This window comes from Elephantulus edwardii, unplaced genomic scaffold (genome assembly GCF_000299155.1).
Source record: "Elephantulus edwardii isolate Elephantulus edwardi_28Jun2011 unplaced genomic scaffold, EleEdw1.0 scaffold00315, whole genome shotgun sequence".
NCBI lineage: Eukaryota > Metazoa > Chordata > Mammalia > Macroscelidea > Macroscelididae > Elephantulus > Elephantulus edwardii.
The window spans coordinates 1,642,581-1,666,832 of record NW_006400065.1 but is presented as its reverse complement, the minus strand read 5'-3'; the positions used below and the strand labels follow the sequence as shown (position 1 = coordinate 1,666,832).

The 24,252-nt window shown below is 46.0% G+C and overlaps 1 protein-coding gene across 1 annotated transcript in view; it reads left to right on the top strand.

The window, feature by feature from the left end:
- Positions 1–24,252, top strand: part of EML2 (echinoderm microtubule associated protein like 2) — a 50,404-nt gene that overhangs the window by 19,952 nt on the left and 6,200 nt on the right. Inside the window, 14 exon segments of the mRNA XM_006901239.1 lie at positions 436–505; positions 650–760; positions 3,234–3,329; positions 4,356–4,490; positions 5,653–5,752; positions 10,140–10,294; positions 10,416–10,541; positions 12,515–12,646; positions 18,349–18,416; positions 19,925–20,013; positions 20,244–20,341; positions 20,875–20,962; positions 22,149–22,244; positions 23,500–23,630. Coding sequence (XP_006901301.1) covers positions 436–505; positions 650–760; positions 3,234–3,329; positions 4,356–4,490; positions 5,653–5,752; positions 10,140–10,294; positions 10,416–10,541; positions 12,515–12,646; positions 18,349–18,416; positions 19,925–20,013; positions 20,244–20,341; positions 20,875–20,962; positions 22,149–22,244; positions 23,500–23,630 — 1,495 coding nt within the window.

Genomic DNA, 24,252 nt, shown 5'->3' with positions numbered 1-24,252 from the left:
CCTGCCTTTGCTCGCGTCTGGGGTTGCTGTGCAGACAGGGAAGAAACTGGGGGTGGGGGAGAAATAGGCACGCACAACCAGAGAGCAATTTTTATCAGTGCAAACAATGAGTTGTAGTTTTTATGCCCTGCCTTCATGTATTACGTAAGACTAGTACTTTTGAGCTACTATTACGATAAGGTTATTCAAAAGATTAATTTCGTATATTTGGACAGGATTACAATTTTAGAGCTCACCATGGGCACTGTTTGTGAAGGATAATTGCGTATTTGGGACTGAAAGGCTAACTAAATGGTTATTGATTGACTAAATAACTCAATCAACTAACTTGTGCAATGACTACCCTGTAGATACCACCTGCCGAGGGAGGGGCTCTGGACTTCCAGCGCACCTTCCTTCCTGCTCTCAATTTCCTCCTTCTTCCTCTGCTTCCAGCTTGGCCGTTCACCCGGATATGGTCACCATTGCCACTGGACAGGTGGCAGGAACCACGAAAGAGGGGAAGGTAATCGAGTGGAAGGTGACAGGCGGGAAAGACGGGGGAAGCAAGACACAGAAATTTGGGAGGGGCACAGACTAGGGTGGGTAGAGAACAGTAGTCCCTCCCTCACTTCCCCCTCCGCAGGTAACCAGTCTCTTTTTCCTGCAGCCACTGCCGCCCCATGTGCGCATCTGGGACTCAGTTTCCCTTTCCACCTTGCACGTACTTGGCCTGGGGGTGTTTGACAGAGCTGTGTCCTGTGTGGGCTTCTCCAAATCTGTAAGTCCTGGGCTGTCCTGCTGGGACCCAGCCCTCACTTCCAAAAGGAGTGACAAAGAATTTACTAGTTCCCTCCCTTTGCTTTGGGCTCGTGGCTCCGCCTCCAGGTGATGCTACAGTTACAGACCACGCCCTCTAGTAGAAGTTATAGGTCCCGTATAGGCCACGCCTACTCCGAGACCACGCCCACCACACACTCCCCAGGAGCTCTGAGACCTGTCCTGTTAAGAGTTGTCATGAGAGAGGGCTCTTCTTCTTCTTCTTCTTTTTTTTTAAATTTTATTATTTTTGTGTGCGTGTACCGTCAAATCAGATCTGACTGGTACAGGAGAAGATTGTCCCTCCTTCCCCGGCAAAGCATCTGGTGGATTCGAACCGTTTGGCTCTGGGATTGTAGTTGCAGCTCCTTGCCACTAGGCCACCAGAGCTCCCAAGAGAGGGCTCTTCTACTCTACCTCTGCTCCCTCGGTGTTTGCTTTTGGGAAGTAAATACAGAAGATGAGATCACGCTTTTAGGAATTTAGAACGATTTGACATTCCAGCAACATTTGTGCCTGAGAGTGGAGGGCTTGTATTTGATACTTTGTTTTATTGTTACGTTTTACATCTTTGATGTATTTTATAGAAGTCTTGTCTGTCGTGTCTTGGTCCTTTCCCACAGACAGTTTCGGAAGCACTAGATTTGGGCCTCAGCGGTTTCCTGAAGACTTAAGGAGACATAACTCCCTCCCCCCCAAAATCCCCAATGCCATTGAATCATTTCAACTCATAAAAAAACCCATCCAGTGTCTAGTTGCCCTGCAATCCCAGAGGTAACGTGATTTGAATCCACCAGATGCTTTGCTGGAGAAGGCAGGGCAATCTCCTCCTGTACCAGTCAGATCCGATTTGACAGTACACACACAAAAATAATAAAAAAATTAAATTAAAAAATTAAACAAACAAACCAAACCATCCAGTTTCTGAGGCTATAAATCTTTATGGGAGCAGACTGTCTATCTCCTGAGTTGCTTCTGGTGGATTTGAACCACAAACCTTTTGGTTAACAGCCCAAAACATGATGAACAATGCTGCAGAATGCTGCTAGAGCTCCTAATTTAACTAAAGGTATTTTAAAAAACAACAACAAGGAGCCCAAGTCATACAATAGCTGAACTCAGTTGTTAAGCAAAAGATTGGCAGTTCAAACTGTTGATTCTGAGGAGGAAGGACCTGGCCATCTGCTTATGTAAAAACTCTCTTTCTTGGTGCCATCGAGTCGGAACTGACTCAGAGCTGATACTTCCTGAGGTTTCCAAGGTTATAAATTGCACAAGAGGAAATTGATTACCCATCTTTCTCCCTCAGAGCCACTGGTGGATTTGAATTGCCAGGGAGACACAGCCTTTGGGTTAACAAGCCAGCATAGGAAACCCTGTATCATATGGGGTCACTGAGTCAGAATTGACTAAGTGACACCTAACAAGAATATTAAAAGTTAAAAAAATTTTTTAAAAAGTTCAACATTGCATGCTCACTCTGGCATAACATATACTAAAAATGGAATGATACAGAGAAGATTAGCATGGCCCATGCGCAGGGATGACATGCAGGAGTTCAGTGTTGTACCAACTTCATTATTTTTTTTTAATTTTAATGGAATATACATTAAAAAGCTTCATTTCATGTGGGCATGGAATTTGATGGTTTCACTCAGAATTACTAACTTAATTATTTGCAAAGGGCAAATCTGATGAATTTCTGTGGAAGAGTTATTTCTTTTTCTTCTTACTGTGACTTGAGTGAAAGTGTACTAAGCAAATTGGTTTTCCAGTCAACTGTCCATACTTATTTTGTCAAATGATATTATTTATGATTTCCACTGTAATAAAGTCTTCTTCCTACCTCCCTGTGATTCTCATTTCCATTCATCCTTTTAGCCTATGTCTGCCCACCTTCTGAGCTTTAACCCCTGGGCAATTGCTACTCTTTTAATTTTATATGATTGATTATCTCTAAGATGTGAGTGACCCTTTGGTGTTACGGTCCCCTTATTGGGCTTGATGTTGTTTGAAAGTGGCAGAGTCATTTCAAAAGGAAACATGTTAATAATAAATTTAAAAAAAAACAATCACGGCGAGCTCTGGTGGCCTAGTGGCAAGAAGCTGCACTGCAATCCCAGAGTTGTGCGGTTCAAATCCACCAGATGCTTTGCTGGAGAAGGAGGAACCATCTCCTCCTGTACCAGTCAAATCTGATTTGACGGTACACACACACACACACACACACACACACAAATACTAAAAATAAAAAAATTTTTAAAAAGATAAAATCCTAAATAAAAAAAATCACACAAAAAAGGAAACATGTAAGAAACTTCTCCAATGTTTAACAGCCTCTGAGTGGGCATGTATTTAAACATATTTAATTGGATGTGAAGTTGGGGGACCTATCTAGATCCCTTTGACCCCACTTTTTTTCTCCTCTCCTATAGAATGGAGGCAACTTGCTGTGTGCGGTGGATGAATCCAACGATCACGTCCTCTCCGTGTGGGACTGGGCCAAGGAGACCAAGGTTGTCGATATCAAGGTAGTGTTCTTCCGTCTCCTTGATATTTCCCTGTAGTTACCCCATCTCAGAGGTGACAAGTTTGCAATCAGACAAGCCTGGCTTCAAATTCCTGACATTTGCTGGCTGTATTACTTTTTGTTAAAAAAAAACAAAACCAAAACTCAAAAAACAAAAACCCAACATTTTATCAAATCTTTGGTGAAGGTTTATGTATAAGTTGAGGTTCCCATTCAATAATTTCTACCCTAATTGTTCAGTGATGACATTTTTTTCCCATTCAATAATTTCTACCCTAATTGTTCAGTGATGACATTTTTTTCCCAAACTGGTTCAGAACCATTTCAAAAAGAGTCATTGCCGCCGTGTACATGTTACCTGGCAAGCAAGTCTGTTGCCTTTGGAATTCTGACCTGAATAGGTGAGAAACAGCTGTGCTCAATCGAGTTGAGGGCAGCTGACCTTGATGCTTGGCTGGTGTGTCGCTCTCCAGGGTCCTGCCAAGAATCCAGCCAAGCGGCAGGCTCCTGAAACTTTCGCGAGGAAGGACAGTGGCAGGACTTTTGGAGGGCAACCTTATTGGCAGGATTCTGCAAGATGATACATGTTCATAAACAGAAAGTGCTTAGCACAGCTCTTGGCACTGAGTAGGGGCCCTCAGAGTGTCCAGAGATGAAGAAGGTGGTAATGTTTCACTGCTCAGTGCTGCCTTTCTGTTCTTTCCTTTGTCTATGTGGGAAGGGTAGGGGCAGGTAGAGTGTGCAGTGCACAGCCCCTGCAACTGTACAGGGCCAGGGGAGCTCTGGTGGCCTAGTGGCAAGGAGCTGCAACTACAATCCCAGAGGCGCACGGTTCAAATCCACCAGATGCTCTGCCGGGGAAGGAGGGACAATCTCCTCCTGTACCAGTCAGATCTGATTTGACAGTGCACTCACACAAAAATAATAAAAAAAAAAACCACAACTATACGGGGCCGTCCTATGCAGGCTGGGGGTGTTGGCCCTCATTTTGGTGGCTTCATTCAGAATTTCTTCCTCCCCTCCAAAGTGTTCCAGTGAGGCCGTGCTGGTGGCCACCTTCCACCCCACGGACCCCACCATGCTCATTACCTGCGGGAAATCACACATTTACTTCTGGACACTGGACGGAGGCAGCTTAAGCAAGCGGCAGGGCCTCTTTGAGGTGAGTGTGAGGGATACTGGGACAAGGGGACCCTAAAGGGGACCCAGAAAGACATCAGATCTTCCAGAAGGTGAGAAAGCCTGAGAGTTTGAGATGCTGCCTGGCTTCAGTTTACCTGTCACATGGGGATGGAGAGTTTAGGAGCCTTGGTAGTATAGTGCGTTAGGTATTGGATTGCTAACTGGGAGGTTCTCAGTTCAAATCCACCAGCTGCTCTGTGAGGGGAAAAAATGAAGCCGTGTTCTCCCATAAAGATTTGCAGCCTCAGAAACCCAACAGAGGGTTGGCATAAATGAGAACCAACGCAAAGAGAGTGGGTTTTTGCTTGGAGAGAGTGAGCACTCACTAAGTGGTATACAGTTGTTGATAATATACAGGTATTTGGAGCTGACGGGAAGGAGAATTGAGCAGACAGACAGACACCGAGTGGGGAGTACAGGGTTTAGGGGCAGGCAATGAAAGGGCACCTGTGACAGGCTCCCCTGCTTTACTGAGAGTGGGGTCTGCCACCCTAAAAAAAAGGTCTTGATGGAGATGAAACAGTGGGTGCATGGAGAGGAAGGTGGGGTGGGGTGGGGAATAGGACCCAGGAGAACCCAGAGATGAAGGCATAGTTAGCTGGAGGGGAGAAGAATCAGGGACAGAAGAGGGGACTAAAGGACAGAGAGAGGGGAGACTGGGACACTGAGGTGTAGCGTGCGGGCAGAGGAAGGCCAAGGAACAGAGAAAAGAGGATTATGATGGGTTAGTACAGAGAGGGGACTGAAGGGCAGAGAGAGGGGAAGGCCAAAGGGTGGATAGAAGAAGGCCCAAGGGGCTGAGAGAGAGGAGAGGGTAGGGGGCTGAGAGGGGACTCCAGAGGAAGAAAAAAGAGGGACCAAAAGTTAAGAAAGAAGGGGTATTGAGGGGCAGGAAGAAAAGTCCAGAAGGAGAGAGGAGGCAGACAGGGGGATAAGGCTGACATTTACCCTGGAGGTGATGCACTCCAAATGAGAGGCAGATTGGAAGAGAGATGTTCCGTGTGGGCCAGAAGGATGGAGGACATTCCTGAGACCACTGTCCTGCACACAGGGACAGGTGTGAGGGGGTGGGGGCAGTGAGATCCAAGAGGCCATCCCTGTCAGAGCCGCTCTCTGACCCCTCCTCTCTTCTGCCATCTTAGAAACATGAGAAACCGAAGTACGTGCTGTGTGTGACCTTTCTTGAGGGAGGAGACGTGGTCACCGGGGACTCTGGGGGGAACCTCTATGTCTGGGGCAAAGGTGAGTGTCACCTCATATGTCTGGTTCCCAGTCTGATCCCCCCTCGTAACACCCTTGGCTGTGTCTCCCTCTCTCTCTGTTTGCTTGTATTATATAAAAGTAGACTAAACCTTTGTCCAAGTTCAAAACCTTCATCAAGGTTGAGCTCCAGTTCTCCCTCCTTGAAGAAATCTTTACTGATTCCCCACTGTTGCAGACCGAGGGTAAAGTATATTAATAATTAATAACAAGACAAAAACACCAAGAATGAGATAAAACAGAGAGCGTAAAAAATGGGGCCAGCAGTTCAAATCAACTGAAGTAGCACAAAGCCACGCTTCTCTGTGTATTTATTGAGAATCAGGGGAAGCAAATCATAAAGAGAATTCTCTTGTAAATGAAGCCAAATTTTTCTCTGTTATCAACCTGATGCTTAGCTCAGGAAGGAAATATTTCACACGCATTAACACTCCCTCTGCAGGGAGACCCTAGCTGCCTCCTGTCTGTAGGAACCAGCTCATTTCCTGTGATCTGTCACAAGAGAAATTCCAGCTTACAATTTTGTGATTCCTTCAATTCCTAAGTAAGCATATAGTTTATCATATAATATTTGGTATGAAATTTGGCTTCCCACACCCCACCCTTGCTCTCTACACATCCCATGGTAGCGATCAAGTCTGCATTATAAATGAATACATTATCTCAGTGGATGGATGGATGGATGGATGGATGGGTGGATGGCTTGTCCCAGCCAGTGAACCGATGAATGAATGAATGAGGGGACCACTTAATCAAGGAATGGAACCCCTCTTTGTAGGTGAAAAGGTAGATGGAAATTACCTGAATGATTAAGTTATCCTAGTCAGTGGCTCTTACAGGAAGAATAAATGAATGGGAGCAGGTAGGATGTGCAGTGCACAACCCAATGGATTGATGTGTCATGAACAAATTGACCCAGGAAATAAACCTGTGACTGAGTGAATGAATTAGTTGGTTGTCTTAACCAGTAGATAGATTAATAAATGAAAGAATGTTTGCCCTAATCAATGAATGACCTTGTTTCTGAGTAAATGACTTAATGGGTGGATCAGCCAGTGTATGTATGAAAGAATGTGTGAATGGGTTATCCTAGCCTGAAGTTGGGAAAAGAATGAATGGATAGACCAAACAAGCTGTGGGTGGATGTGTTAATGAGTCAGTGGGTTATCTTTGCCAAGGAGACATGAATGACTAATAGCTTGCCTTGGCCTTTGGGTGATTGTTTAAATCGGTGAATAAGTGGTTTGTATCAGACAGAGAAAGGTGCAAATGAATGAGAGGTTTTTTCCTGAGCGTTTTTAAAAAATTATTGTTGAAAGCACATACACAAAACAGACCAGTTTGACAATTTCTATGTGTACATTTCACTGGTATTGATGACATTCTTCAAGCTGTATAATCTCACTTTCCTTTTCCAAATGATTCCTCTTCCCATTAATGTGAACTCGAGGGGAGGGCCCTCTATGAGATGGACTGATTCAGTGACTGGGGTAATCGGGATGGGTGTGTCGGAGACAGTGCGATTGGCACAGGACAGAGCAGAGTTTAGAGCTGTTGTACATAGGGTCACTATGAGTTGCAAGCGACTTGATGGCACATAACAACAACTGCCCCCTAAAATTACCATCAGCTTTTTGTGGTTGCTGTTCTCAGTTTGTTTCTACACAAATAATTCTTCAAAAGAGCATGATGCTCAAAACAGACCATTTTAACTAAATTAAGCTAATTATATGGAATAAAGGAGACTTAAGGAGATTTTAAAAAAAATATTATTATTTAGATTATCTTAGGATAATAGTCTTATGGGTCCCATCCAGTCTCAGTGGCTCTAGAAAGTTGGAATTCCACAAGAAATTTTGAGTTCTGTCCCACATTCCCTATCCTTTTGATCAACATTCTTCTGTAGAATTCTTTAATCAAAATGCTCCATAATAATTAACTGGGCACCATCCAGTTCTTCAGATCTCATGGAAAAGGGAGTATTTATTCATGGAAACAATCAGGCATGCATCTCATTTGCTTCTGTCCTTGACTTTCATTTTTCCTCTGTGGCTCCATGGCACTTTCACATACAGAAACATATATTCTTTTTTTATTTTATTTTATTTTATTTTATTATTTTTGTGTGCGTGTACCGTCAAATCAGATCTGACTGGTACAGGAGGAGATTGCCCCTCCTTCCTGGCAGAGCATCTGGTGGATTCGAACCGTGCACCTCTGGGATTGTAGTTGCAGCTTCTTGCCACTAGGCCACCAGAGCTCCCCTAGAAACATATATTCAAGGCTGCATTGAATATTATTCCTATTCCGTAGGGGAAACCGTTTAGGCTCAAAGAAGGATCATGGCATAGTACATAACTGAACTGGGCAGAGTCAGTGCATTTGATCCCTAAAGTTTCTGCCTTTTTCATGTCTTCTACTATATTACATGTGGATATATGGAAGACAGGCCTGTGTCAGGCATTGCAGTGTGTCCTTCGATAAAGACTTTCCTTCTCTGGACTTCACATTTCTCTGGACTTCAGAATTCCTGCCTGTAAATGCAGGCATGCATTTGATTTTGGCACTGTCTTTAAACACTAGTTCTTCTGAGTTGGGCAAGGGCTGGGGATTGGGAGGGGAATGGGTTTAGGAGTTGATTAGGCCTGGGCTCAGGTCCTAGCAGGGCTGCCTACTCTTTGTGTACCCTCGGGAGTGTCATATTCCTTGTCTGAGATGCATTTGCCTCATCTATAAAATGAGTATATTACTACTATCAGCTTCAGAGGATTGTGCAGAAGTTTCCTTAAGATTGGACAGCTGAGCATGAGCTCCGAAATTTTTTTAAATTTTTAAATTTTATTTTCTTATTTTTGTGCATATACTGTCAAATCAAATCTGACTGGTACAGGAGGAGAATGTCCCTCCTTTTCCAGCACAGCATCTGGTGGATTTGAACCTCACACCTCTGGGATTGCAGTGCAGCTTCTTGCCCCTAGGCCACCAGAGCTCCCGAGATCCAGATTTTTAAGGAAGTGTTTTTCTTGGCCAATGATGAGCTCTCTAAAGGGAGAGGCTAGGCTTAAGGCATTTTAATGGCCCCAGGCCCATCAACGGCCAGATAGCAGATGGAAATGAGCTGGAAAGACAACTAGACAGGATGATGAGTATGTGACTAAGGTAAACAGCCCGGCCAGCTTGGAGGAAGTGGTCTGCATATGAGAAATGAGAACTTAAGATTGTGAATTGTTCCTTCCTCTCTGGTTCTACTCCCAGCCTCTTCCTTCATCTCATGACCTTCTGTCTACAACACTTTTCCACTTTTTCTTGTTCATGGTGACCCATACTCAGTCCTTACATCAGGCTGGGTGCCCTCCATGGAATCCCATAGCTCCTTGGGTTTCTCCACTCCCAGCCCCAATTTCCTTGGGTCTTAGTGAGTAGACTGTGATAGGTCTTTCTCTAGGTCACTAGACTGTAAACCCTGTGAGAAGTCTGACCTGGTTGGTCTTGTTCACCACCTGTGAATTTTCCTGTTATCATTCAGCATGAGACGAGGCCCAGAGTAAATGTTCATTGTGTAACTGCTGATTGAGTGGGTTCATGAATGAATGTCTACATGGGCACGTTGGCAGATGGACTGGTGGTAAACGGGTGAGTCTGTAGACGGATCCTAAAATATGTGCGTGTGTAGATTCTGGAAGGATGGAATGACTGAAGAATGGGTAGTTGGATGAAAGAGGGTGGAGGAATAGATGAGAAATGATTGATGCATGGAAAGATGGGAACATGGATGGTTGAACCTGTACATAGATAGGAAGACGAATGGCTAGGTGGGCAGATCACTATATAATGTGGTGGGTGGATGGATGGATAGATGAATGGATGGATTGATAATGAGTAAAAAGGTAGGTAGGTGGTGGATAGATGAAGAAGAGGATGGCTGGTCAAGTGGGTGGATGGAAAAAGATGAGTAGATAGATGGGGAGAGATGAGTAGATAAACTGGTGAGTTGGGTGGATGGATGAATGGATAGGTGTGAAATTAGGTAGCTGGGTGAACAGATGCCTGGAGAGATACAGGGATGGAAGGATGGATGAGTTGATGGGTGGATGGGTGTTCAGACAGACAGATCGATAGATAAGTAGACTAATGGATGGACAGAATGTTTGCAGGAAAGATGAGTGGATGGGCAAGTGTTAGCTCAGATGGATTGGCAGGTCTTTAGCGGAAGACTAACGAGTACGTGGTTGATGGCTGGGTTTGTAGAGCAGGTAGCAGGATGGAGAGGTGAGAGGATGGATGCTGGAAGCTCAGAGGTGGCAGGTGTTTTCTGGAGGTGTCCAGGCCACCTTCCCCAAGCTGACCCCTGGCCCTGACCATCCTGCAGGAGGGAATCGCATCACCCAGGCAGTGCTGGGTGCTCACGACGGTGGTGTGTTTGGGCTCTGCGCCCTGCGGGACGGGACGCTGGTGTCTGGCGGGGGCCGTGATCGGCGGGTGATCCTCTGGGGTTCTGACTACAGCAAGCTGCAGGAGGTGGAGGTGAGGATGGGGAGCGGGTGGGGAGGTACTACCTACAGACCCTCTTCTCAGCATGTCCCCCCTCCCCTACCCGTGCGCGCCCTGCTTCCATCCAGCCTCACCCTCTTGCACCTTCTTCCAGGTCCCAGAGGACTTCGGCCCGGTGCGCACTGTAGCAGAGGGCCGGGGAGACACACTATTTGTGGGGACCACCCGCAACTCTATCCTGCAGGGCTCCGTCCACACGGGCTTCTCACTGCTGGTCCAGGTGAGTGTTACCTGCATCCTCCCTCCTGTCTCCACTGCTGTCACTCTGCTTCTCCCCTTTCTCCCATCTCTTCGCTCTTCCTGTCTCCTTGTCTCCCTGCCTCACCCTTCATCCTTTGGCCTGACATACACCACCACTCCTTTCCCTTTCCCTGCCCGTACCAGCATAACCGTAGCCCTGCCCTGATTCACACTGGCCAAAATCGTTCCTTGTTCAGTGGTCCCTCTCCCTTGGCCCCTTCCATGTGTTGTTCCCTCTGATAGTCTAGCTGGAGTCTGTGCTGCTGCGTGTAGATCACCCTCTGGCTCTGGTTCAAGAGCCCTGGTGGCGTAGAGGTTAAGCACTGCTACAACTGAACAGTGGGCAGTTTAAATCCACCAGCTGCCCCACGGGAGAAAGACATGTGACGCAGTCTCCTTTCATTATATTTTACAGCTTTGAAAAACCCTGTGGAACTCTACTTTGTCCTTCAGGGTCATTATGAGTCAGCATCTGCTCAGTGGCAGTAAATTCGGTCTGCCTCTGGTGTCCACGGAAGATGAGGACAAGGTGAAGACAGGGAAGAGCTGTAGAGGAAACTTCCCCAGGTCCCCAAAGCCAGAGAGATTGCTGGGGTCACTGGTAGCTGCCGTCAGTTGGGCTGCTGATTCTCGGTGGAATAAAATACTGCCCTGTCCCACCCTGTCACCAGGACTGGTGGCAAATTGGACTCACAAGGTTCTTACTGGCTGATCTGATTTCCAGGCCTTTCTTCCTAGTCTACCTGAAAGCTGGCAGCCCTGCGGAATCCTGTTCAGCATCATAGCAATGTTTAAGTCCCCACTGACAGACGAGTGGTGGCCGTCCGTGTGGAGATCTGGCCGGAAACAGATGCCATTTTTTTATGATATTATTAATAATAACAACCAGTTGTTCTTACTGTGTGAGCGTAGTTTTAGAACTAGCTTTGTGTTTAGCATTGTCCATCCATGAATCGAGCAGACATAGTGGCCGTGTTGAATGAACGTTCCCATTTTACAGAAGGTTAAACTGATCAACTGAGGCTACACAGCAAAGTCATCTGTTTAGGATCTCCAGGCCAATGAGAGGAAGCATTCCAGGCTGAGTGCATTCTCTGTAATCCCACAGTCCCCTGGGTCCTGTCTGCTGCCTGAGGCCAAGGTCTTAAGGACCATACTTTTTTTTTTTTTTTCAGGTTTTTGTTGGGGGCTGTGGGAGGCCCCCTCATCCTCAGAGGTGCTCACAGTTTCTTCAGCCACTCTAGGCTGGGATCCTAGGGTTCCTGAGGGTGGCTGGGCACGTCAGGCATGTTCCCTTCATCTCAGAGGGGCACTGGGTAGCGGTAGGGGTGATCTCGTTGATCAAGGAGGCATACTTGGTGTAGGGGCTTAATGGGGGCAGAATTACAGCGAGGCCCGAGATGATGGAGGACACAACCAGCACTGGCTCCTTGTCCCAGGCATTTTTGAGGAAGGCTGCAAGTCTAGTTGCCATGGTGGCCTTGGCAGCGGCCAGGACCATACTTTTTTTTTTTTTTTTTAATTTTTTTTAATATAATTTTTTTTTAATTTTTTATTTTATTTTATTATTATTTTGTGTGTCTGTGTACCGTCAAATCAGATCTGACTGGTACAGGAGGAGATTGTCCCTCCTTTCCCGGCAGAGCATCTGGTGGATTCGAACCATGCACCTCTGGGATTGCAGTGCAGCTTCTTGCCACTAGGCCACCAGAGCTCCCCTAGGACCATACTTCTTACTGCCCATCATCGTACAAACAGGAGAGCTGACCCCCAGGGAAAGGGACAGGATTGATCGGAAGCCACAAACCACAGCTCCTTCTGGCCATGTTGGGAGGCAGGTCTTCCTTGGACCACACTGTGGGGCAGGGTCTGTGGCTGTGACCAGCCCAGTACTTCTTCCTGGCATCAGGGTTTGGGTGGGAAATGTCTCTATGTTGATGGCTTTCCCACCAGGGCCACGTGGAGGAGCTGTGGGGCCTGGCTACCCACCCCAGCCGGCCGCAGTTTGTGACATGTGGACACGACAAGTTGGTGCACCTGTGGAGTGTGGAGTCCCATCAGCCCTTGTGGAGCAGGAGCATTGAGGTGAGGGGGATCCAGGGACTTCAGTGACCTGCCTCTCTCCGTCAGGATTCAGTACAGCAAAGGGAAACCGTGCTGGGAATGTGAGTCACCTAGTGCTGCTACAACACAGATCCCACAAGGGGGGCACTGTGACAAACAGAGCTGTATTTTCTCAGTTTTGGAGGCTAGAAGGTGCTGCTGAGCTGACTACAGTACATGGCAAACCTTTTTTTTTACATTTTTTTATTATTATTAATTTTAATGAAAGTTTAGAGAGACTAAGGATTTCCATTCATTCATTGTTGCACTTTTCTCCCTGCCCACCCTTTCCTTCCCCCAATTCGCTCTTCTCTTTGAAAAGTAAAAGAAAAATTCTTTCCTTATTATCCAATCCCTCCCCCAAGTCCACTCTACTATGCAGCCTTCATTCTGGATACCTGTCATGAAAATAATACCTAATCACATATCCCTTTTAAACAGTTCTCTCCCTCATGTGTTTCAACGCAGTATACATAATTTATCCAATCTTTCTCAGTCTCCGCCCAACCCCAATGTCAGTCCCGTTTTAAAACAGTGGCACTATGCAGTATTTGTCCTTTTGTGACTGAGATACTTCACTCAGCATGTCCTCCAGGGTCACCCATTTTGAATAATATTTCATGAGTTCCTTGTTTTTCAGTGCAGCATAGTATTCCATTGTGTGAATATACCATAGCTTCTCTATCCATTCATTTGTTGATGGGCGCTTGGGTTGTTTTCAACTCCTTGCTATTGTGAACAGAGCCATGATAAACATGGGTGTGCATATATCTTCTTGGGTGGCAGTTACGGTCTCTTTGGAGTATATTCCCAGTAGTGGAATTGCTGGGTCAAATGGTACCTTATTTGCAACTTTTTTTTTTTTTTTGCAACTTTTTGAGAAAGAGCCATACTGCCTTCCATAGTGGTTGCACCATTTTACACTCCCACAACAGTGAATAAACGTTCCAGTTTCTCCACAACCTCGCCAGCATTTGATGTTCACTGCTCTGTTAAATTTTGCTATTCTGACTGGGGTGAGATGATACCTCATAGTTGTTTTATAGCAAACCTTTGAACAACAGATTGAAACCCTACCCAAGCCTCACAATCTCTGCCATGTTCCCTGTAGATTTCTAACAGACTTGGAAAATTCATTTCTTGATTGAGTTAGCCACATTCAAGAGTGTGACCTGTGGCTACCGTATTGGAAAACATAACTGTAGACCATGTCGATTGTCAAAGATTATACTGTATAATCGTGCTCCAGAGTCACCCAGTGCCAGCTGTGTTTGCACTGGTCGCAAAATGGATACTGACTGATTCAAGAGGTCGTAAGCTCGGGAACAAAAATCTCCTGTGTTTTTTGTTGTTTTTTTTAAAATTCATTTTATTATTTTGTGTGTGTACTGTCAAAGACAGTCTGACTGATACAGGAGGAGATTGCCCCTCCTCTTCTACAGCATCTGGTGGGTTCAAACCATGGACCTCTGGGATTGCAGTACAACTTCTTGCCACTAGGCCACCAGAGCTCTCTAAATCTGCTGGTTTTGTTTTTGTTTTTTGTTTTTTATTTTATTATTTTTGTGTAAGTGTACCGTCAAATCAGATTTGACTGGTACAGGAGGAGGTTGTCCCTCCTTCCCCGGCAGAGCAGCTGGTGGATTCGAACCGTGCGCCTCTGGGATTGTAGTTGCAGCTTCTTACCACTAGGCTACCAGAGCTCCCCTTAAATCTGTTGTTTTTAACAAGCACATTCCAGAGAGGGGCGTGGGAAAAGGGTCTCTGAACAACTGGCTTCACTGGCTCCTCCCCTAGACACCATAAGGCAGTCGAGATTACTCCATGTCTGTAACAGGAATAGCTTAAGTGGGGTGGCTTTGATGAACAGAACCTTATTTTCTCACAGTTTGTAGGATGTCCGAGGTTGTGATCTTTATGGACGGAGTTCTGCGTGGCATTAGCCATTAGGGGTTTGTGCTGCTAACTCCAAGGCCGCACCAGTGTCTTCAAGGGAGAGAGATGGGAAATCATCTCCTGTGATTTACAGCTTCTGGAAACTGGGAAGTCCGCTATGAGTCGGTTCTGACTCAGTAGCAATGGGAGTGAGTGAGTTCCTCTTTATAGAAGGTACTCTGGTAGCTGAATGCTTAACCATTGCACCACTAGGATTCCTTTCTCACCACTTAGGAGGTTAGAAGTCCCCAGTTCAGTGCTGGACCTCAGGGAAGATGCTCTCTGCTTTGGGGACAATTATTGTCACTGCCTTTGTGGCTTCTCAGTTTTCCATGGAAATCGCCACATGGTATATTTTCCCTAAAACAGAGTTCACAGAGTTCCCCTATTTCTGCTTTCTGGTTTAAGACACATCCTATAGTGGTTTGACCTTATTAACACAACAAAGAATACCCTTTTCCTAAATGGAATTACATTCACTTGTATAAAAAATATCCATTGTCAAGGGAGCTCTTCTGGCCTAGTGTCAAGGAACTGTGCTGCAATCCCAAAGGCATATGGTTCGAATCCACCAGATGCTCCACTGCAGAAGGAGGGGCAATCTCCTCCTGTACCAGTTCGATTCATTTTGACAGTACTCAAAAAGAAAAAAAAAAAGAATGGATTTACAAGACTGAAAATGGATAAAATAAATATGTATTTGCTTCTCAATCAGAATAAAAATAGACTCATGTATACCTGGGGGGGAAAAAACAACCCATTGCCACTGAGTAGCTTCTGACTCACAATGACCCTCCATCACCACGTGTTTTCAAAGCTGTAAATCTTTACTGGAGGAAACTGCCTATTTTTCACCTTCGGCATAACTGGTGGATTTGAACCACTAACGTCTCAGCACCCGACATGTAAGGCTTAACAGTGTCACCAGAGTTCCTTTGGCAAGCAAGAGGTTGAGGATTTAAAACACATCTTCTATGCTCATTTCAGCTGCACGCACACTAAAATTGGAACAATACAGAGAAGATTAACATGGCCCCTGTGCAAGGATGACATGCAAATTTGTGAAGCGTTCCATATTTTTTAATTAATTTAAAAGGCTCTGTTTATAATTTGTTAATGAAAATGATAAAATAGTAGCATATCGACAACGTAGGAGACCTGTAATACCTTTAGAATGTTGCTGCTTGTGATACAGGAAGGATTGGAAGACTGTTAAGTAAAAGTTTACTACTGGAGCTCTGGTGGCCTAGTGGCAAGAAGCTGCATTGAAATCTCAAAAGTGCGTAGTTTGAATCCACTGGAAACACACGCACACACACATACTCCCCAAAAAAAGTGTGATGACAAAATAAAGCATTTAAAAGAAATGTTAGTTTTAAAAAAAAAATTTACTACTTAAGCGCCTGGGAAAACTTCATCAATTCATAGAGCAAGTTGCCCACAGAGCAGGTTGTGTGTGGAACTGGAGTCCATGTGACAGGTGACAGTGACAGGAAGCATTTCTGATGGATTGGATCTAAGTGTCTTAACATCAGAGGCACACAGTTGCACTTGGAAGTAGCATTATTGGCTTTATGTAATAAAGGAAGCATTTTTAACTTTAAAAAAAAACCCCACACACATGTCCTTTTCTGACAATTGTGATTTGGATGGAAGTTTAAAGAGCAAATTGGTTTTCAGTTCAACAGTTCCTACACATGTTTTTTTGCTCTGATTACAGTCCCCATGGTGTAATGCAACAGCATTCTTCCCACGTGCTTCCTGTTTGGTGGGACACACAGTTCCGTTCATATTAGACTCTGCAGTAGGTTCAGAAATGAGAACCATTTACTCCATGGTGTCATTAAAGACACAGCCAGCTTTTATTCAGGGCTCCCTCGGGGCTGTGGTTATGCTAAAGACTTAACACCTCACTGCATGCTTAAAAGAATCCTAGAAAGTGAGAAAGGGAGTCCTGCTGATCTCCATTTGCAGCTGAAGCTTGTTGGGAAAGTTACTTGATTAATCTTGCAAGGAAATGACAGAGACACAGGCTGAATCCACCTGTGATGTTATGGTGCTCTATTGCTTTTGAATCAACCAAGTGCCCCCCCTCCTCAAAAAACAAAACCAAACTAGAAAAAGTGACAATACCCAGTGCTGGTGAAGATGAGGAGAAACAAGACATGCTTGGTGATAAGTTGACAGACCTTTGTTGTTGTTAGGTGCTACTGAGAGTTCACACTCAAGTTGACCCTGTATTCAACACAGTGAAACACTGGTCAGAATGAAACACTCCTGGCCACCCTCACAATCCTTGCTAAGTAGAGCCTGTTGTTGCAGACATTGTGTCAAGGTGGAGAGGAAACCAGCAATGTGTATCCAAAGCCTGAAGGAGCCCTGGTGGTGGAGTGTCTTATGTGATGGTCCACTAGCCAAAAAAGTTGGCAGTTCAAATCCACCAGGGAGAAAGATGCATGTCTTCCTTCTGTAAAGATTTACTGCTTTGAAAACTCAATAGAGGGTCAATATGAATTGGAATTCAATGCAGTGGGTTTCATTCAATGCTTTCCAATAGTGGCTGCCCTTTGTTGTTGCAGTTATATGTTTTAAGAGTTTCTAGGGCGGCTGAGGTGTGGGTATCACAGACTGAATAGTGTCTCCCTAAGTATTGGTCAACTTGACTAGACAATGAATCACAATATAATTATCTTCTTCTTTTTTTTTTTAAATTTGTTGTGTGCCATCAAATCAGATCTGACTGGCACAGGAGGAGATTGCCCCTCTTTCTCCAGCAGAGCACCTGGTAGATTCGAACTGCATGCCTTTGGGATTCCAGCGCAGCTTCTTGCCACTGCCATCAAAGCTCCCTTCAATATAACTCTCTTGTGTGTTGTAAATCTTAACTGCTGTGATATTAATGAGGCTGGATCAGAAGCAGTCATGTAGTGATGTAGTCACTCTTCAGGATGTGATCTGAGAGGTGATCAGCCAACATTTACTTGTAAGGGTGGAATGTCACACCTTTTATTGGGTCACAGCCCTGATTTGATGTAAGGGAAGTTCCCTTAGAGATTGACCTTTAACGTGTTTTATCTCATAAGAAATTAAAGGAGGAAGGGAGCAGAAAGCGGGACTTCCATGCCACTGTGAAAGACCCCCGGCTTGAAGCTTGTCCCCTGGACAAGATCTCTGCTAGGAAGCACATTGACATAGAGGAGGCCAAGATACCTGGAGCTCTCCAAGGAACGCCAGGCCTGCTGATGCTGGAGGGGGGTGGGGGCGAGGACCTTCCTCCAGGGCCAGTGAAGATGGTGTCCTGGATTTGGACTTCTAGCCTCTTGTTGCTGTTATGTGCCGTTGAGTAGCTTGCAACTCATAGCGACCCTATGTACAATAGCTCTGAAACCTGCTCTATCTGGTGCCAAATTTACTGTCTCTGACACACCTACCCTAATTACCCCAGTCTCTGTATCAATCCATCTCACTGATGGTCTCCCTCTCTTTCTCCATCCCTCCACCCTCCCAAGCATGATGTCCCTCTCCAAGGACTGGTCCCTCCTTGCAGCATGCCCAAAGTATGTCAGACGAAGCCTCCTAGACTGAGAGAATAAGCTTTTTGTTTGAAGCTACCCATTTGCCGTATCTCTGTTAGAGCAGCACTAGATAACTATGACAGGATGGGAATGGGGTGGGGTTCCTGGAGAACAGTAGAGGAATAGTTAGACAGACTTGGGGACCCCAGCTCCTAGCCCTTTTTCTTTCCTCAGGATCCCGCTCGCTCTGCTGGCTTCCACCCCAGTGGCTCCGTCCTCGCTGTGGGCACAGTGACTGGCAGGTAAAACCCCGGAGGATATCTTAGGGAGTTTCTCCACCTTAAATGGGTACCTTAATTATGCCTTAAATACGGTCCCAGACCTTGATCTCCCAGCGAGGTTCCTAACATTTGACAGTTAAAATGCACCTAGAGAGGGAGCTCTGGTGGCCTAGTGGCAAGACACTGCACTGCAATCCCAGAGGTATGCGGTTCAAATCCACCAGATGCTCTGCTGGAGAAGGAGGGGGCAATCTCCTCCTGTACCAGTCAGATCTGATTTGACGGTACACGTAAACAAATAATACAATAAAAATTTAAAAACACAAAACAAACGCACCTAGAGGTGCTGTGGAAGAAAGACCTGGTGACCTGCTGTCATAAAAGTTATTCCCAAGATCATTGTTCCTGCGTGCTGCATAGTATCCCGTGTCTGAATGTGCCATAATTTCTCAATCTATTCTATTTTTGTTTGACATTTGGTCTGCTTCCATGTTCTTACAATGGTGAGTAATGCTGCTATGGAAATTGGTGTACAAGCCTCTGTGCCTCAGTTCTCATTCTTTCAGGGTATATTCCAAGCAGCTGAATAGCTGGATCGTACAGAATTTCTTTGTTCAGCTTTCTGAGGAAACACCAGACTGCCTTCTAGAGTGGTTGTACCATTTTACAATCCAGCCAACAGTGAGATTGCACACAGGAGCAATGATTTTGAAAATCACACCCTAACTTGGGAGGAAGTGGAGAGTAGTATGTTAAGTGAACTAACTCAGTCCCATAAGGACAAATACTGTACTGTATAAGACCATTGTAGAAATAGATAACTAGTAAAATGTGTATGAGGATCTAAGGGGGGGGAAACAGAAGGGTGAGAATGGTGGGGGGGGGGAGTAACCATGGTTTGATGGGTGGAAGGGAGGTGGGAGAAATCCAGTGTGAGGGGCAGTGTATACAAAACTTTGTAAGTAAGTTTTTAAAAAAAAATTTATTTTTACAAACATTTTTAAGTCTAAATAAGACGAAATAAGAGGTGTTGTTGTTGTTAAGTGCCCATTGAGTCGTAGGCGACTCATAGCGACCCTATGAACGACAAGCCCTCGACCCTTGCATGACTTTCATCCTTTCTCCTGGTTCATAGGGTTTCCAGAGACAAGCTATTTATGAAAGTGCATGCCACTCCTGCTTCCAAGAAATTTTTTTTAAAAAGAATGAACAGGATAATTTACTTGTGGTATTTTACAAATAATAAAGATAGTAACACTTGAAATAAAAAAAATATTTTAAAAACAAGTTATTGCCAAGAAGACTCAGTTCTACTCAGAATCACATGGGGTCGCCATGAAACTGTATCAACTCAGGCAACAGTTTCGATTTGTTTGGCTCTCCCAGCGTTCCTCTGGACTCAACCTCTTCTCCTCCAAATACCATCATCTTCTCTCTCTTAGCCCCTCACCCGCCCCCTGCCCAGATTTCTGCCCCTCTCTACCAGATCAGCTCATCCCTGCTTCCACCCCTTGCCTTTTTCACCCAAGGTGGCTGCTGCTGGACACGGAGACCCATGACTTGGTGGCAATCCACACTGACGGGAATGAACAGATCTCAGTGGTCAGCTTCTCACCGAGTAAGAGCTGGGTCTGGGACCCCTGGAGGCAGAGCCTGGGAGTAAATAAAGCTTTAGGAATTAAGGACTAGGGGGAGCAGGGCGGAGCTGGAAGAACTGAGAGGGTGTGTTTAAAACTGTAAAGGGTAGAGCAGCTGAAACTGCTGGCGAGTCTGGGATGCTAGGGGGTGAATCTGAGCAAGGAGGGGCAGCGCCTGGGTTCCTCCTTATAGCCCCCTCCCCTCCCCCAGACGGGGCGTACCTGGCCGTGGGCTCCCACGACAACTTGGTGTACGTGTACACGGTGGACCAGGGTGGCCGCAAGGTCAGCCGCCTGGGGAAGTGCTCGGTGAGTGGGCAGTGGCCCCCAGCCCGCGCCACCACCCTCCTGGGGTATGCAGATTTAACCAATTTTTTTTACCTCCAAGGAGCATAGCTTCCACCTAGGGCTGACTCTGTCTGCCCTGATCAGCCAAGGAGTCTGCGTCCGGCCCACACGTGCTCCTGTGTCCTGAGCCCGCCCCTTTGTGTAGCTCCGCCCCAGAGTCCTGAGCCCGCCCCTTCGTGTAGCTCCGCCCCTGACTCCTAAGCCCGCCCCTTGCATTGGAAGCCAGCCCTTCTGTTTCTAGCTCCGCCCACATGGTCTCAGTCCCATGGTCATCCCCGCCCCTTTTGTCTAGCCCCGCCCACCGCAGTTGGCCTCGCCCATGATAGTCTGGCCCAGATCCCAGATTCCAAAGGCCTGTGGTGTGTATCCCCTGGTGTTCCCCCCAACCTCTGTGTACTGCCTTTCCCACTTTGTGGTCTAGTCTCACCATTACCTAACCCTGTTAAGGAATCTGCCCTCTTGAGCTCTAACTCTGCACCTTTCCTCCCCTGCAGGGCCATTCCAGCTTTATCACCCACTTGGATTGGTCCCAGGACAGCACCTATTTTGTCACCAATTCTGGGGACTACGAGATTCTGTATTGTAAGTGCCTGGAGATGCCAAGGCAGTTTTCCTTCATCCTTCTCATTTACATATATGATTTGCATACCCTCCTGGATTCTGGGAAGGAAGGTGGGGCTTTTCTAAATCTTCCCAGGCTCCTGTATCAAGGGTTGTTCAGATTGGCTGTTAGTCCTTGAATGGTTCAAATGAGTAACACCTCAGCTGCTAACCAAAATTTAGCGATTTGAACTGACTCAGAAGTCTTGGCGATCTACTTCTGAAAAGTCAACTATTGAAATCTCAATGGAATATTATTCTCTGACTCTCATGAGCCAATATGAAATAGGTGGCACTTTAAAAAAAATTTCCTGGTTAACTGATTTAGGGAGCTCTGGTGACCAAGTAGGTAGGGAGTTGTGTTGCCAACTCAGAGATAGGCAGTTCAAATCCACTAGGTGCTCCAAGGGAAAAAAGATGGGGATTCTCCACCCATTTGATTTATACTCTCTAAAAACCCGCTGGAAACTTACCGGACAGAGGAAATACCACCATCAAAAAGATGGTTTTCTCAGGGAAAGGCTTATCCATTGCATTCCAAATGTGCTGACCTCTGTGATTTCCCCAAATGTGGGAAACTCGACCGCATAATTTTTGGTAGTGGGGGACTGCGTACTTGCTATCTCCTGTAAAAACCCCCCCAAAAAACCTGGAGGGGTCAGCTATAAGTTGACTGCAACTCTCTGTCAATGGATTTGATTTGCTGGGACTTTGACTATTGATTTCTTTCCATTCGGCCTTAATTTTACCAGCGTCTCCCCTTTCTGGTGGGACAAGTGCAGTTTCATATTTCCATATAGATACCACTGCGGAGGCATTTACTGCTAACTGCAGGGTCAGCAGTTCAAAGCCACCTGCCACTTCAGGAGAAAGATGCGGCAGTCTGCTCCGTAAAGTAATCTTTGAAACCATGAAACCATGAAAACCATGCGGGACAGTTCTACTGTCTCCTTGAGGATTTCTGTGCTTTTTAATCAACTCAGTGATTGGGTTTTATGTTCCTGCTTAATTTTGGACGTGTCAAACTCCAAGGATCCACTCTGGAGCCATTGAATGAGCCCTGGGATATTTGCCTCCTTGTTTTACACGTCAGTGTCCATTGTCTGGGAAATGGGTGAGTTCAGTCAATTCTCCCAGCTCTGAGTCCCTCCCCTGTGTTCTATTCCAGGGGACGCTGCCTCCTGTAAACAGATCACCAATGCCGACACTGTGAGGAATGTCGAATGGGCCACGGCCACTTGTGTCTTGGGGTTTGGAGTTTTCGGTAAGTACTGGAAGACAGGGAACGGCTGCGCTAAGGACAGGAGCTCCAACAAAGGCCCTCAACCAGTGGCTTTCACAGTCTCTCCTTGGTTACCTCCAGGACGGTGAACTCACTCCTTTTTTTTTTTTTTTTGTGCAAGTGGGTAGAAATTTTTGTGTAAAAGGCAGGGTTAGGGTGAGATTATCTCAGGAGTCTTTGGAAAATGATAAGGACAAATAGTGGAGGCACCTGGCACAGAGGAGTCCACTCTACTAGTGCTCAAGCCCCTTATTCAATCATGAATGAAATCTACACATATTTATTTCCCTGGACATATCTGGGTCCCATCGTGGGCTAGTCGATGCTGGGGACACTGAGGATCTCAGGACAGCCTCAGACCTGCCTTCTGGTGCGTATTGTCCGGTGAGGAAGACAGATCTGTTCCCAGATAGTGGTGACTCAGAGGGGACTGGAAGAATCTGGCCCAACCAGGGGAGGAATCAGGGAGGACTTCTTGGTGGGGGAGACACTGAGGATGAGGAAGTAGGGCATGTGTCTAGGCAAAGGGAATGAATAACATGTGCCTGAGCTCAGAGGTGACATCTGGGGAAATGCAAGAAGGCAGAATGGAATCCTCGATACTGTGACCCTCAGCCACCTTTCAAATGTAAAACAAAACTCACCCTTGTGATTCAGCTTTCAACCTACAAGATGAACAATTACACCAAGAAGGCAGTCACTCCTTAAAATAATCAACCGCATAAGGTCAAAAGAGCTGCAGCTTCATAGGAAAAAAGCACAGATGCAGGAAAGGCTAAGGTAGAAGGATGAATGGCACCGAGAATCACAGGGAGGGAGTGGGAAGGGTGCTGTTATGCTGTGGGGATTGTAATTAACGTCAGAAAACCAAAATGTGCATGAATGGAAAACCAGTTAGTCTTGTCAGTGTTCGCACAAATCATAATAAAGAGAAAAGAAAGTGAGATGGATGCGTCCCTGCACAGTTCAAGGGGAGCATTAATGAGGCATGAGGGGGGACAGTAGGGCTAGGAGGTAGGTCTTGCAAGGTCTTCCTGAGGAGTCTGGCCTTACTCCTGCAGCCTCCAGGAAGCTTTTGAGCCAGGAGAGAGAAAGATTGGATCAAGATTGCATTTTTAAAAGAGCATTACGAAAGACAGATTGGGTGATGAAAAAACAAGGAAGTGGGGCGAGGGGCTGCCCTCCTTAGGGTCTCAGGCCCGGCTGATCCTTACTTATCCACCCTTCTTGCTTACAGGGATCTGGTCCGAAGGGGCTGACGGTACCGACATCAATGCCGTGGCGCGCTCCCACAATGGGAAGTTGCTGGCTTCAGCTGATGACTTTGGCAAAGTCCACCTGTTTAGTTACCCCTGCTGTCAGCCTCGAGTGAGTGAGGTGGGGGACTCAGGGGGTCACCCATTCACTGCTCTTGAGTTGGTTCTGACTTCTGATTACTCTCCATTGGGCTTCCCAGGCTGTAAATCCTAACAGCAGGCAACTATCCATCTTTCTCTCACAGAGAGAGTGGATTCGAACCACTGGAGATGCAGCCTTTTGTTTAGAAACATAACTCCCTGTGGACTAGTCCCACAGGGCTCTTTTTTTTATTTTTATTTTTTTTATTTTGTGTGCGTGTACCGTCAAATCAGATCTGACTGGTACAGGAGGAGATTGTCTCTCCTTCTCTGGCAGAGCATCTGGTGGATTCGAACCGTGTTCCTCTGTGATTGCAGTGCAGCTTCTTGCCACTAGGCCACCAGAGCTCCCCAGAGCTCTCTTAACAAGCAGCGTTGGGACAGGATTCTGGAAGCTGCAGCTCAACCTTCTCTGGGCCTCAGTTTCCCCATCTGTGTGTGGAGAGCAGTGGGCTTTTCTTTGCAGCCTGGAGGTTGAGAGATTTCAGAGTCTAGTGCTGAAGATGTGGTTTTCTGAAGCCGTGAGTCTGCAGTTCTGAAATATTAGGGTATTTATAATCCTTATTAACTCAACAAATTTTTTTTAGTATTTT